This window comes from Zophobas morio, unplaced genomic scaffold (assembly GCF_036711695.1).
Source record: "Zophobas morio isolate AGI-343-1 ecotype UQ-CSIRO unplaced genomic scaffold, CSIRO_AGI_Zmor_V1 ptg000012l, whole genome shotgun sequence".
NCBI classification, from domain to species: Eukaryota; Metazoa; Arthropoda; class Insecta; order Coleoptera; family Tenebrionidae; genus Zophobas; species Zophobas morio.
Window position 1 is genome coordinate 2325438 of NW_026972117.1, and position 13984 is coordinate 2339421.

Consider the following 13984-nt stretch of genomic DNA (forward strand, 5'->3'; position numbering starts at 1 on the left):
AATTGATGACGTCATCCCAAACAACTATTACATAATGGAATAAAAAATACTTCAATCAGGACAAACATTTATTCTAAACCTAAGGACATTTTCCACAACACTTGTCAATTTTCTCTTCAGGCTTATGATTAGGCGTCCAAGGCCCCAAACTGGCGTTCGCATAAAAGTCCATGGGGTAACTCCCCTCTGCCTTATGCCATTCCACCTCCCCCAAAGTCACCGCCATCTCGTACGGAGTCAAAAACGGCTTGCTAAAAGACAGCCCCCAGTCAATCGAAAGTCGTGGACACGCGACTTGCACAAAAGCGTCTAAATTAGTAAACAAATCCAACTTTTTAGGAAATATCTCAGATAATAAAATAATAACAGCGTCTTTTTGCAGCCCTTCTAACCGACTTTTCAAGTGCTCGACGACTTTAGGGCTCCCTTGTCGCCCCAAAGTCCCCATAATCACCCCGAACGAGTTGGCGGCTTTAGCCCTTTCAATACAACCCTTCCTGTTAATTTCCATTTGGGCATGATCATAGTACTCTCTTGTGAACTTTTTATCATAGGGGTCATACCGATAAGCTTGTAATTTGGGGTTAGCAATCATCGCAGCCTCCAAATGAAACCTCCCATCCCCTAAATAAATAATTACGTCTGCACATCTGAGTTTGGGGGCAGTGCACCCTAAAATCTCACCAGGGGATAAAGGTTTGAACTGCGGGATCGACACATCATACCCCGCTTCTTTCAAATTAGCGGAGACACCCTGTAGCGTCGTGATGAACTGAATCGTACTAACAAGCCCTATTTTAGTTGAAGTTGGAAAATTCAATTTTATCGTTTCTATAAAATGTAGAGGGTCGATTTTAATATCGACGAAAATATACAAAACTTTTATTCCGCTGGTTTGGTCGATGGGGATTAAGCAACTGTGTCCATAGTGCACTAACAACTCAACCCCCAGAGCTTTCGCTGTTAAGTCATCTATGCAACAAGCGCCGTACGTCACGTCCCCCATAATCACGGAATCCGCCCCCGTGAACTCTTTAATTATATCGGCAATGGTGGTGGCAAACAGGAGAAGGCCTTCGGGCATTTGAAGGGCCACCGTTTTGGCTTGTAACTCCTTGATGCGCCAGATCGTTTTTGGGACTTCAAAGTTGTAGTTTTTCGGCAAGGATTCAATGGCTGCTTGTAGTTTTGGGTCGTGTAGGATTGAGTCAGGGATTCTTGTTATTTTTTTGGCGCTGAAAACCTTACGGGCGGGTTTAGCCCTGACTACGACAGCGGAATCTTCAGACATCTAGAAATTGGCGATTTTGAGGTTATGTGGGACTAAATTCGACACTGACTTACGGTTGCTGCGATATTGTTACTAGTTGGTGCAAATGTGGGGGCTCAAGTCATGAGAAAGGGTAAAAAAATGATAATTACATGGTAAAATAAATTTGGTGGGGTTATGTTAGCGTGACTTGTCAATTGTCAATTCGACACTGCTACCACAACAAAACTGGTGAAAAAAAATAAAAAGTTCCAATATTTAGAATCGTCAAGGGGGCACTTGCACATTAACACAATTAATTTAATCTGACAAGTATTTATTATCGAAAAACGACTGAAATCGTCAACACAATACAAAATCCTTTAACTCAAACAATCTTCAACCCTTGAATCGCCTTCTCCAGCGAATGCAAATCCCAAATAACCAACTGCCCATCCAATCCAGACGTGCTTATCTTCGTAACGCCGCCCTTCGTGCCCCCATAAACGCACACACAAGTAATAGCATTCTGATGAATGGAATCCAAATTAGTATCGGACGACTCGCTCCTCGCCTGCTTATCCAAAGAATGAAACATCCTCATCGCAGTCAACCCCCCCAGCTCCTTCTTCTGCGAATTATCCAGCTTCCCGGCAAAACTCAATTGCCCATTATCCGTCAAACTATACAAAATCGGAATACAACTGTGCCCAGCAGCCACAATCGACTTATTCGTGATCCAAGTACAACTCAAAAACGGCAAAAACTCCGTACGCAGCTTAAAAACAGCGTTCCCTTTACTGGCATCTGCAACATTAATAGTTGAGTCGTGCGCCACCCAGCAAACCTTGTTCCCATCGGGCGAAAAACTGACGCTCTGAACCCAACCGCCACCTGAGTTGGAATTGGCAAACTCCGCCAGAAGGTGCCCCAAAGGCATTTTCGAGCCCCACGGTGTGGGTTCTGGAGTCTTCTCGATATCTTTGATGTAAGCTGAAAAGACTCTCACTTTGAAATCGGTTGACCCGGCGACGAGTAGCACGTTGTTGGGGTGCCAGTCCAAAGTGGTGACTGTCGACCGGATGGGTTTTTTAATGTGTTTGGACACCCACCAGTCGTTTTCTGACTCAAAGTAGCAAACTGAGATCAAGCGGGCGCCGGAACCCACGGCGAACTTGTTTTCGTCAGGTGACCATTTCACGCAAGTGGCGGCGCGGTTTATACGCAGGAGGACCAGAGTGGGTTTCCACTTGTTGTCTTTGTCGAGAGTCCAGACGTAGGCGTTGCGGTCCGCAGCGCAGGTGACGATTCGGTTGGTGTTAGAAGCCCAGTCTATACCCATAACGCGCAAGTCGTGTTGGTTGAGGACGTCGAGCAGCTTCCATTCGGAGCCGGTGCGCTTGTAGATGTGGACTTCGTGGTTGTTGGGTGATAGGGCGATTTCTGTGGATTTGGGGGTTATACGTGGTTGGTTTTAAGGGGGTACGTACGGGTTTTGTCTTTGTTCCAGGCGTGGCACGTGATGGGGCTCACTAAAGTACCAAAGCGGTGCTGTTCAGTCATCTGAAACGTGTTTGGGTTATGCGGTGCAGCGATTGGTTTGTGGGGGTACCTTGAGGTCTCAGAATTCGCGGACTCTGGTCAGTCTACGCGAATCTCGCGACTGGTTTCAAGCAATTTTCACTGGGTGGAAATCAGGATTTTCCTGAAACCGGGTGTGGTATGGATAAGTTTGCGGTGACAAATTGATGATTTGAATTTTGACGTTTGGGTTTGAGGTTAGCAAAAGTTACTAGGTTTCGGCGGTAAATTTAATTACGTGATAACAATAACAAAAATAAACAATATTAATTAGTGAGTAACATTAATCACAAAATTTGAAGTTGGTGTTATAATTTGCTTTCCAAACTTTTAATCTTCTGCTGGACAACTTTCCAGTGTTGTTCTATATCGTTATGTGTGGCTTTACATGGGGGATCTTGTAACATGGCTTGGTACCACTTTTCTAACAGTGTAAATTTATTTTTTTCGCAGGGTAATTTCTTACCAAAAGCAACAACAATAAGATCTTTGCGTTCACCCCATGGCCACAACATGTAATCAACCTGAAACATTTGAAAAATGGTGTATTATTTTTTTCTGTTGGTGTAATTACATTCCCCTAAATATAAGTGTCACTTGTCAATTTTTAAATTGAAAATGTCCATAACCTACCATTCCCGGTTTACTCCCTCCAAAAAAAGGCGTCCCTCTGGAACCAAGTTCCGACTCAAAAACTTCCAAGTGGGGGACAAATTCCTCGACCCACTCCTCCGGCGTCTTTAAATCTTTTTTCCAAAGACATAGAAAAAACACACTCAATAAAGGATCTATCTTTTCAATTAGCTCTTGATCCCGTTTTTTGGCTTCCGGATTCGCGGGATACAAAGCCGGTTTCGGATACTTTTCTTCCAAAAAATCGGAAATCACGAGGCTCTCGATGACAATCTCTGAACCGGTATCCAGAGCAGGAACGATTCCTAAAAAGATAACGCAAACTGTGTCGTAAACAATGACGAAGCAGTTTTTTTTCGGTTATAAACATTCGGAAACCGTTTACCTTCTGGGTGTATTTTAAAATACCAGTCAGGCTTGTCCAATAAATTAATGTTGACGATGTCGTGTGGAATGTTCTTCGCATTGAGCACCAGTCGAGGTCTTTGTGCATAGGGACAGTATTCCATCGAGTAGAGACGGAGTTTTCCGTCGACCTTGGGGGGCTGCTGCGACCCTGCGTCACAAGTTAAAAAATAAACAAACAAAAATTACTCACCTGCGGCTAAATGTAACTTCGACATGTTAATTAGGAGAGTTTTGGTCCTGGAACAGAGGCGCCTAGCGGTCATGACCAAGCAAAAACCGGTTAAAAGTCTCGATTAGATAAAGAATGTTTATTGTTAACAGTCGTGCTATCATAACGTTTTAAGTGTATAATTAAAAACATAGAAAATAATTATCTTAAGTATGTGAAAAATGATAAGTAATTATGTGTTGATTGCCCGTTTTTCATAATTACATGAATAAAAAATCTTAGTCTGGATTTATTACTTTCAATTTTTGCCACTTCGTCAAAATGGAAATTATAAGCAAAATGTCAAAATGACGTTTCACGCGAAGCGATATAATAAGTTCCACTTTAAAGGTAAGCGGCAAAATCGAAAGCATTACAGACACACTATAAAGACAAATATTTACAAATGTTTTACTTGGGATGATGGGATTTAAGCGTCTGCAATAACGTACAATGTCAAACTGAACATTTATTTATATCAGACAGAAAATTATATTTTATCGTAATCTACAGACGTATTATTCAATCTAGACTGTGTAAGTTTCCAGTGCTTCTCTAGATCGTTGTACGTAGCCTTGACAGCTGCATCTTGCAACATGTCCTCGTGCCATTTACGTACCAAGGTCAGCTGGCCTTCACCTATAGGCAACTTCTGGCCCAATTTCAAGGACAGAACTCCTTTACGTTCGCTCCAAGGCCATAACATGTAGTCGACCTACACAAAAATTAATACCAAAAGAGTTGTTATTAAATAATAGCCTACCATTCCTGGCTTATCACCCCCGAGGAACTTTGTCCCTCTAGAAGCTAAAACCTTCTCGAATACGTCCAACTCAGCAACGAATGCTTTGGCCCATTCTTCCGGCGACTGGTCCTCTTTCCCCAGAAGTAACTTATAGAAGACGCTAGTCAGGGACTCGATTTTTTTGATCAGCTCCTGGTCTTCTTTCTTGGCTGCAGGATCCTTAGGGTAAAGAATAGGATTCGGGTACTTTTCGTCTAGGTAGTCGGAAATGACGAGGCTTTCGATTATAACTTCGGATCCGGTGTCTAGAGCAGGGACTTTTCCTGAAATAGATTAGTAGAAAAATGGCCAGAACAAGAGTGTGTTAGAAACCTTCTGGGTGTACTTTGAAGTACCATTCTGGTTTCGTTTTGAGGTTGATGTTGACGATGTCGTGAGGAAGATTTTTCGCTGCTAAAACCAAACGAGCGCGTTGGGCGTAGGGGCAGAATTCCATCGAATAAAGACGGAGTTTGCCGTCGACTTTGGGGGGTTGTTGAGACCCTGTATGAAAACGAAAAAATTAAATTTAGAAAAATGTATTGAAATCTCACCTGGTCCTAAATGTGCAGTCGACATGTTCGAAAATGCAAGTTCACTGTTCACTTTTTCGAATCTTGGAAGGTAAATATAGACGAGAAATCTGAATGACTGTGCACAAAATTTATTTAAAACTGATTAGATAAAGAGTTCGACACGAAAAAAGTGTACTATCTGGTGAATCATTAATTCGTTAATCGAAAAACAGTGCTTTCAGTTTCGTTATAAAAATTGTTAAATTTTACTTTAACCTTGTTATTGTTAGTTAAGTTTTGATAAAAATAAAAAGTGATGTTTATCGTTTATATTTATATAAACATCCAAAAATGCAACAAATAAACATAGAAAAACCAATATATACCAAAACAAATAAAAATTAATCCTACACACTATTTCTTTTGTTTCAAAGTGGCGGCAAATATTAAAAGAACGTCGTCATTCCTATCCTCCTTGGGCACCATTTTCGCGAAAATGTTGTACCTAAGACCCAAAACTAATTTTAGTCGTTTTTACTCTGTCAATTCACTTACGCGTCACGTCTACCAACTTCGTCCAAAAGCTTAGCAAAATGTCTCGCAAAATAAAAGAACTGGTAATTTTGTTTCTCTTTAAAGGAAAAAGTGATGGACATGTTCACCATTTTCGGCAACACATAGCGAGATTTGATTTCTTTAAGCGACGAAAATTTTCTTGCCAGTAGCTGCAACTGTTTGGATTCGACGCTACGAATATTCACGATTTTGTTTTTGGCGAGGATTTCGTTGTATATTTGGGCCAAGGTGTGGAATATCACCAACGGGAGAGCTGGATGGGACAGCGCGAGCTGGGTTATAACCTGCTGCATTATTACCCCGAACTCGGTGTAGTGCTATAACGGGCAAAGCATAATCATGAACCAAAAAAGAGTAAAATTTACCGTGTGATAGTAGCGCAATATCTTGGCAAAATATTCCACAGGAATCACATCCAAGTAAATTATATCTACGAGTTTAGCCAAATACTTTTGTCGTTCGGCCAAACCCACTAGAAATTCAAACGATAAAATTTATACCAAATTATAAATAAATTTTTTACGTTCAGTATTTTCAATAACGGACACAGCGACGAAATTCACTAGAGCTTCCTGGTGATTAATTTCGTCAATTTTAACGAAAAAAATCGAGTATCGGCGCTTGCGCTGGAGTTCTTTTTCAAAACTGGCATACAAGTCGCACAACTCTTCAAACGTCTGCAAATTAAGCGTTTTACAAGAACTAAAATAATATTTTTCGGGTACCAAGAAAGATTCAGAGTCCTTGGTATATCGTAATATTTCTAAACAACCATAGATAAAGTTTTTGCAGTTATTGTAAAGCGAACGGTTGATCTGGACGCCGTTTTCACCCATCGATGACTTTATAAATTTGCGCAAACTCCACACTAAATACCATTTGCAACAAGTTACTAAGTACTTGAGGGCCTACAATTTTTTTTTTTTAGTTTTTTGTCTGAAAATGTGTTTGCAAAGACCTTCAAAGAGTTCTTGTCCCACACTTGGAAAATATCGTCCCACTGTAAGGCACTAGTTAAGTCAAATTTTACAAAAAGGAGGGAAAGTTTCATCGAGGTTCCCCTTAAACGCGTTAATAAATTCCGGTCGAGGCTAGGACTCTGCAATTTTATTAATTGTACTAATTTTAATAAAATTACGAGACTTACCAGTTGTTCCAGATCTGCATGTAATGCAACAACATGTTTATTTTTAATATCGTCTATGAGAGCTTTCGCTAGATAGTAGTGTTTTTCGCAAAAATACCAAAACGTGGTTGTGATAACTTCCAGCAGATCTTTGTCGGTACTAACGCTGAAGAGTTCTCTTAGTAGGCCAAAAATGGCCGGGTAATACTGAAATTGTAATAAGTTGTAATGTGTAATAGTCACTTCAATTACTCACGGCCTGAATATTTTCCCGATCCTCCGAGTCGTATTTAATAAACGACAAAATTTCGACGAGCAGTTTCAGGCACGTCTTATCCGTCTGAAACTGACACATCAAATTTTCAAACACCGGAATCACGACGTTCACGATTTCCAGTCGATCGTCGGACCGCAACTCCGTAACTACAAAACTTTGCTACAAAACGTCAAACAGAGCAAAAAATTACCTTCGAACGTCGCCTGTCGCACTTTCGAAAATTTTCCAGTGAGCGAAAATCGGACATTTTCGTTCAAAATGTGCAGCAGACGAACTCTGGTTTGAAAAGTAACCTCTTCGTTTAAAAGGGTGGTTACAAATAGCTTCCAGTCCTCTAATTCTGGTATACATTGTACGCACGATTCAAGAAAAAAGGGAACACGTTCGGCGTACTAAAATGAAAATTAGGTAGCCCGGCGCATCCACCAATTTTGACTAAAGTTGAAAATAAATACCTCTTTTTTTGAATAGGCGACTTCGACTAAGTGCAATAGAAGCTGCTGAGGGTCTTCGTTTTGGTGTCGAAGGTAAACAGCCAAAAATTTTCCGGCGGCTTTAGCTAGTGTTATATTTTTCTCGAACATTCTGCCAACGATACACTGTATGTAAGTCTCTGTTAAATATTCACGGTATCTGAAAAACAGTGTAATAAAATTTGTGTTGGCGTTAACTAAATTCCCTAAATAACAACGTCAAATTTAAATTTAGTACAAGCAGTCATACCAAAATTAAAATAATATATTTACTTGTCTACGGCTTTAGTGAAAATTGTTACGGCTTTAACCGCCACGTTGGAGCTCGTGTCGATAATTCGCGTTGACACGACTTTCAAACACATTTCTATTCTCTGTTCCATCTCATTTTGAATTTCTTCGTTTGTAATTAACGCCTCACAAGTATCAAGAGCGCTACGTCGTACGATCTCATTCTAGAAAAAATAGTCAGAAAAATCGACACCCTGAAATTAACACTTACATGATCAAGCACTAGTTGCGCTAAACGTCCTAAACACCTACGTTTGAGGATAAAAATATCCGGGAACATTTCTATCCAGTGGCACATCTCCTGTGCACATTTCACTTTCAATGTGTAGCATTTATTATCAGGTATTAGTACATTTTGGTCGTAGATTATGTAAAGAAAGTCGATGAAAGTCTCAACTGCGAACTTTTTGTTGTCTTCTGGGGTTTCTACCGAGTTACCATTTTTATCACGTACGTCGTTGAAATATTTTGCGTATAAATCAACAAACGCAGTCAAAAACTTGAGTACTAGAAAATGATCGTTAGAAGAGAGTAGTACGAAGTTGGTTGTTACCTAGAACGACTCCAGTAACACGTATACAACTAAGCAAACTAAATGACATGCAATTGATGAATTCGAGTACGTGACGGGTGAAAATTCCATCAAATAAAGCCTCACTTTGGAGACTTAGTAGTACCACGTGACCCAGAAACTCGGAAATAATCCGATCTATGACGCTCCCGAAGCGGGAGATCTTCATAAACACGAATTTGCCTGTTTTCTATAAAAAATGAATGAGTTTGTGAATAGTCAAAGCGGTAATTTTACTTTTAGATCTTCTTCCATTAGTTCGGATTTCATTTTCTGCACAAACTCTTTTGAGTTTTGCTCACTAAAACTGTAAACTTTCCCGACCGATAATTTTTTGTAGCCACACAAGTCCACACACAGCTGAAGAATCAAAATAATCCCCGTCTTTTTATCGTTGCTGTACGTATTCATAAAGTCGATCGCGATACTCTACAATGAATCAGTTAGTGTAAATTCGGTACACAGCCAACGCTGTACTTCGACTTCGCCTGGCTGCTTCATTAGTTTATAGTAAAGACTTTCCGGATTCTTGGGTTGGAGCGAAGTCCAAAACCCCTCCCACTTAACTTCTCTAACTTTCGTTGCCTTTCTATGACTAGTATTCACCGCTGAAAGCAAAAACATGAATTAAAAATTGTGGAGGCTTGACCACTTTATGTACAACCATCAACCGAAGGGGTGTCACTATGCACAGACATTCCACTTTCAGTACTAATATTGCTATCCACTTCCATTGGCTCTTCTTCGTTAGCAATGGTGGAAACGCTGGGCGACAAAGACACCACCGGAGACATAGTTCTGGGGGTGCTCGTAACCTTGGATTCCTGAGACGCCCGGTCGTGGCTTGCCTTCTTCGGAATGAGCTGCATTCGCTTCTTCATGTTGATGTCTCACAAATATCAACTTGTTGCTCGTCGAAAGTTGTAATTTCTGAAAAAATCGAAAATTTTCGCGGCAAGCGTGGGGCTCAGTGCGCACAAAATTCGGTGCGCTTGTACAAAATGGCGGTCGACCAATCGTACGACGCGATTTAAGCGCGACTATTAAAATTGCAGAGAGCCAACTTAATAAATAATACGACAAAATCTAGAAATTAAAATATGACGTTCGAATTAAACAAAAAACGAAGTGTTTTACACGTAGTTGCATTATTGGGTCATAATTATTAATTTTTAGACACAAATATTTTTTTTATTTTAGTTAACATTACAAAAACCGGGATTGCAAGAAGCCAAAACCTGTTTTACCGACCGTCTTGACGTTGACGTTTGTGTTGTTTGGAATATTGCAAGTCAGTTTAAAGTTAAGCGGAATCATGTCTCTCGTGCAGCCAGAAATGCGCCCCCATTACCCAGACTACGCCACGGCGCCCACCCAGCACCACTTCAGCCCCTACGCCGACAACGGCGGGTAAGTCACCTAACCTGAAACCTCTCAATTTTTTATTTTTTTGTCTTGTAGGAGCGTGGTGGCTATCGCCGGCGACGACTTCGTCGTAATCGGGGCCGACACTCGTCTCAGCGCCGGCTTCTCCATCTACACGCGCGACCAGAACAAGCTGTTCCGTCTTTCGGACACCACAGTCCTTGGTTGTTCCGGGTGCTGGTGCGACACCCTCACTCTCACGCGGATTTTGACGGCGCGGATGCAGATGTACCAGCAGGAGCACAACAAGGTGATGACGACGCCCGCGTGCGCCCAGATGCTGTCGACGATGCTGTACTACAAGAGGTTTTTCCCGTACTACATCTCGAATATTCTCGTGGGGCTGGATAACGAGGGGAAAGGCTGCGTGTACAGTTACGACCCGATCGGGCATTGTGAGAAGGCCACGTACAGAGCGGGGGGCTCGGCTGGAGCGTTGTTGCAACCGCTGCTGGATAATCAGATCGGGTTGAAGAACATGCAGAATGTGGGGGATAGTAAGTTGAGCTTGGAGAGGGCCCTGGCGGTGCTGAAGGACGTGTTTATTTCGGCGGCGGAGAGAGATATTTTTACAGGTGATAGTATTTTGATTAATGTTATTACGAAGGATGGGATTCAGGATTACAGCTTCCAGTTGAGGAAGGATTAAGTGGAGGTTTTGTAATCATAAATTTGGAAAGTAGGCGGGTGTAGGTGCCCGGTTTTATACAAAAAATACAGTTATTAAGTATGGTTTTTAGGGTTTTTTTATCAGTCCTTTAATCGGGTTACTTAAATTAGTAAGTTAGAATATAAATTCCGTTTGGCAGAAACTCCTTTATTTAACAAACATGGAAAAGTAATGATCTACATCTACAAAATATATTCTGTAGAAGTAAAAATCTGTAAAACTTATCCCTAAATAAAATCAAATTTTACTTAAGAGGTATCCAGATGTCCATCAAAACGAATAAACTAAATACAACATAAAAACGTTAAAATTAAAAGCGATTCTTCTTAATCTACACAAGAATTAAGGTGTTAACAACGTTTTAAACGCAAGCCTGATAAACTACACAATATCGTGATATTTTAAAATAGAACTTATCTCTCTAGATGAAGAGGTTTTATGAGTACAATACCAAACAATCTTGCCTATGTTATCAACCCAAGAAAAACACCCAACGAAACGCGTTTTTAATTCCCTTATATAAATTAATAGTGCACTTAATTTTACCGCCTTGTTGACATACAGCATGAGGTTCGTCCTGCAACCATCTATTGATAACACGCCAACGATCATTCAACGTGAATCATCAATAACTCGTGAACTAGCAATCACTAAAAAAAAAAAAGAAAAACAAACATAACACCAAACTCAAACCTGTCCGTATAAATGACAAATGAAAATCCATTTAACATGTATGATTTTAATGCATGTAAAAGAACAACTGGTATGAAGGGTTCCATACAATAAATGCAGGACTCTAAATTTTACACGTACTACTTTAACCCTCAACACTTTTCAGCATTTGTATTAAAATCACCCCCAGGACACTTACTTCTTGTGCCCAGGGGGCAGAAGTGGTTTTCCGCGGTCCTTCCCCCGCAACTTCAATCCAATCACCTTCTCGATCTTTCCGATGATTACGTTGTTCGGAATCCCCCTGCCGGCCTCGTAATCCGTAATCACCTGCGGCTTCTCGTTGATTTTTGTGGCCAAATCTTTCTGACTGAGCCCCTTCGCCTGCCTCCCCTGCTGGATGATCTTACCTACATCTAACGAGATTGTTTCGTGCCTCAACTCCTCGGTCTCGCGGTCCAATTTCGCGGTGTTTTTCGTGGCCACGTGCTGCTTATTGCCCCCGGCGCCCCCTACAACAGAAACTTGCCTGGAAGGTTCTAGAAGGTTTTTTGCTTACATTTGAGCTGGGTGTCCACGGGGACTCCTTGGCGGCGGGCCGCGTTCACGGCCTGCTCGCTTTTCATCGCGGAGGCTTTGGGGGCCCGCTTCTTTAAAACTGTCACTGTGTCCCAGTCTGACATGTCTTCGGCGAGATTTATTTATTTTCTGATGGAGCAATGACAATACGAACAGGAATTTGCGGAATGGCGTGAAGTTGGCGCCGGGGGGTGATAATCACAGCTAAAGCGGGGTTAGTGAGAGTGCCTACGAATGGTTTTGCAAGATTTCGCAATCGGCGGATGGATTGAGTCGGAGACTTGTTTACGCGACGTAATTAAATATTTCCAGAGATAAAATCGTTGGGTCGTGAGTGGACGGAGGTTGGTGGCATTGCGGAGCAACTTCAAGTCACGAGCGGTGGGTGGTGGCCAGGACCGGATTTAGGAATCGTAACACCAAACGAGTTTTTTATTCAAGCAATTGTTGAGAGGTTCGAGACGGGTAAACTTCACTTTTTTTAACAGTTAATAAGATCGTGCGAAATTACACAGTGAGTTGGTCTATTTGCTCGAAATATTGCTAATTTAACAAACACAAACAAGTGCAGTTTTTTAAATTTGATTAAATAAAATAGAACTAGAACTCATGGCATCTTCATTTTTACTATTAGGAACAGTAATTTTTATCATACTACTTAAATTTGTAGTACAATTTTACAAACATCAACGAAAATGTGGAGAAAGTTCGATTAATAAATAGGTTCTACGAATAATAATTAGGAAAGAGGTTAGCACGTGGTTAGCACCGATTTATTACTAGTCCGGTTCTGCATTCCAAGTCCTAACAGAACTTCCAACAATACCATATTTTGTTAAATAAAAGCAAAACTTAATAAAATACACTCCTAATTTAATAAGCAACAACTACAACTAAAGCTGCTTGTAAGAAAAATTCTTTATTTGTCAGTTTTATTTCGCTTTGATAAATTGATAATGCTATGTTGGTTCTCCTGCGAACTGTTAGCTTGTTGTGCGCATGCGCTCATGAACTGTCAAAACAGTGAATTAACCTAACAATTAAAATGTTAATTAATAAAAACACAACAATCATCGGCCAAAAAACTATTCTAGTGCCTTATAAAGTGGAACACGTGCAAAAGTATTGTGTTACTTTTACATACGCAACTGTTTCAAAACAGTGTTGTAGATACCACAACTGGATGCAGTCTGAAGAACTTCAAAAACTCACAGCTTCAGAGCCCCTCACGTTAGACGAAGAATACCAAATGCAAAAATCGTGGATGATGGACGAAAACAGTAAAATTTAGCCCCCGTCACATTCCCGTTTATATTTATGTGTTTCAGAGTGTACTTTCATTATTCTCGATAAAGACAAATTTGAAAACACTAGGAACGAAATCGGTGAGTTGGTGCACGTTTCTTGCCTTCAGGTAACAATGGTTTTTAAGAATCCATGATCGGGGATACAAATTTATTTTTTGCAAATGCAGAAGATCGACTTTGTGCTGAGGCTGAAATAATGGTAGCAGAACCTTGGGCTAGAGGCAAAAAGTGCGGTTCAGAAGCGATGTTTTTGATGTTTCTCTACGGCGTTGAAACGTTGGGTGTGAAACAGTTCGTTGTGAAGATAGGGGATGATAATGACATAAGTATACACATGTTTAGGAACTGTGGATTTGTGGAGGTCAGCCGGAGTAGTGTCTTTAATGAAATTACTTTCAGTAAAATTGTGGATGGTGAATGGATAATGTGGTTAAAGCAGAATGTTGGAGGTTATGAAGTTGTAAGCGATTTGAAATAGTCAGATTTAACACTCCAGAAATGAAATGTTTGAATTACAAACAGTAAACAAAGATAGTTATTTTGTGGACGTTTGTATGGTACTCCTGGTAAAAAAATGTCATGAGTTTGTTGGCAATACTTTCTAAACAAAAATGTGAACTTTTTTGTGTTTATGTTGGC

General features: G+C 40.6%; 9 protein-coding genes across 15 annotated transcripts in view; 3 read left to right on the forward strand and 6 right to left on the reverse strand.

The window, feature by feature from the left end:
* Positions 1-9983, forward strand: part of LOC135127587 (DNA-directed RNA polymerase III subunit RPC8) — a 30943-nt gene extending 20960 nt beyond the window's left edge. The window contains exon 5 of the mRNA XM_064054074.1: positions 9893-9983. The gene's annotated coding sequence lies outside the window, so the exon portion shown is untranslated. The remainder of the gene's footprint in view (positions 1-9892) is intronic.
* On the reverse strand, positions 55-1486 carry LOC135127580 (2-(3-amino-3-carboxypropyl)histidine synthase subunit 1). The gene is made up of 2 exons (XM_064054061.1): positions 1345-1486; positions 55-1291 (listed from the first exon to the last, which is right to left on the reverse strand). Exon 2 carries the CDS (start codon positions 1289-1291, stop codon positions 80-82), a length of 1212 nt encoding a protein of 403 aa, XP_063910131.1. The 5' UTR covers positions 1345-1486; the 3' UTR covers positions 55-79.
* Positions 1570-2991, reverse strand: LOC135127581 (actin-related protein 2/3 complex subunit 1A-B). The gene is made up of 3 exons (XM_064054062.1): positions 2862-2991; positions 2740-2812; positions 1570-2692 (listed from the first exon to the last, which is right to left on the reverse strand). The coding sequence occupies exons 2-3, from the start codon at positions 2810-2812 to the stop codon at positions 1638-1640; spliced, it is 1128 nt and encodes a 375-aa protein (XP_063910132.1). The 5' UTR covers positions 2862-2991; the 3' UTR covers positions 1570-1637.
* On the reverse strand, positions 3047-4521 carry LOC135127585 (pyrimidodiazepine synthase-like). 7 transcript variants are annotated; one of them, XM_064054068.1, is made up of 5 exons: positions 4495-4521; positions 4062-4108; positions 3849-4019; positions 3464-3768; positions 3047-3354 (listed from the first exon to the last, which is right to left on the reverse strand). In XM_064054068.1, the coding sequence occupies exons 2-5, from the start codon at positions 4084-4086 to the stop codon at positions 3139-3141; spliced, it is 717 nt and encodes a 238-aa protein (XP_063910138.1). In that variant the 5' UTR covers positions 4087-4108; positions 4495-4521; the 3' UTR covers positions 3047-3138. The 7 variants fall into 7 exon arrangements, with proteins under 7 accessions (XP_063910138.1, XP_063910135.1, XP_063910139.1 ...); XM_064054065.1 differs by having other exon boundaries at positions 4062-4123; positions 4495-4513; XM_064054069.1 differs by having other exon boundaries at positions 4484-4503.
* On the reverse strand, positions 4536-5528 carry LOC135127591 (pyrimidodiazepine synthase-like). Its single transcript, XM_064054077.1, has 4 exons — positions 5418-5528; positions 5197-5367; positions 4843-5147; positions 4536-4794 (listed from the first exon to the last, which is right to left on the reverse strand). The coding sequence occupies exons 1-4, from the start codon at positions 5440-5442 to the stop codon at positions 4570-4572; spliced, it is 726 nt and encodes a 241-aa protein (XP_063910147.1). The 5' UTR covers positions 5443-5528; the 3' UTR covers positions 4536-4569.
* Positions 5662-9704, reverse strand: LOC135127577 (uncharacterized). The gene is made up of 16 exons (XM_064054058.1): positions 9357-9704; positions 9170-9300; positions 8930-9121; positions 8675-8882; positions 8333-8628; positions 8104-8285; positions 7813-7990; positions 7548-7749; positions 7337-7503; positions 7102-7287; positions 6913-7053; positions 6680-6862; positions 6478-6631; positions 6320-6426; positions 5934-6271; positions 5662-5883 (listed from the first exon to the last, which is right to left on the reverse strand). The coding sequence occupies exons 1-16, from the start codon at positions 9571-9573 to the stop codon at positions 5793-5795; spliced, it is 2973 nt and encodes a 990-aa protein (XP_063910128.1). The 5' UTR covers positions 9574-9704; the 3' UTR covers positions 5662-5792.
* Positions 9984-9995: 12 nt separating the features above from the next.
* LOC135127586 (proteasome subunit beta type-1) lies at positions 9996-10849 on the forward strand. The gene is made up of 2 exons (XM_064054072.1): positions 9996-10102; positions 10154-10849. Exons 1-2 carry the CDS (start codon positions 10008-10010, stop codon positions 10764-10766), a joined length of 708 nt encoding a protein of 235 aa, XP_063910142.1. The 5' UTR covers positions 9996-10007; the 3' UTR covers positions 10767-10849.
* A 69-nt stretch (positions 10850-10918) lies between these two features.
* On the reverse strand, positions 10919-12411 carry Mbf1 (multiprotein bridging factor 1). The gene is made up of 3 exons (XM_064054076.1): positions 12019-12411; positions 11659-11971; positions 10919-11437 (listed from the first exon to the last, which is right to left on the reverse strand). Exons 1-3 carry the CDS (start codon positions 12140-12142, stop codon positions 11428-11430), a joined length of 447 nt encoding a protein of 148 aa, XP_063910146.1. The 5' UTR covers positions 12143-12411; the 3' UTR covers positions 10919-11427.
* A 599-nt stretch (positions 12412-13010) lies between these two features.
* Positions 13011-13886, forward strand: LOC135127588 (N-acetyltransferase 9-like protein). Its single transcript, XM_064054075.1, has 4 exons — positions 13011-13160; positions 13209-13318; positions 13367-13423; positions 13471-13886. The coding sequence occupies exons 1-4, from the start codon at positions 13084-13086 to the stop codon at positions 13821-13823; spliced, it is 597 nt and encodes a 198-aa protein (XP_063910145.1). The 5' UTR covers positions 13011-13083; the 3' UTR covers positions 13824-13886.
* The last annotated feature ends 98 nt before the right edge of the window (positions 13887-13984 follow it).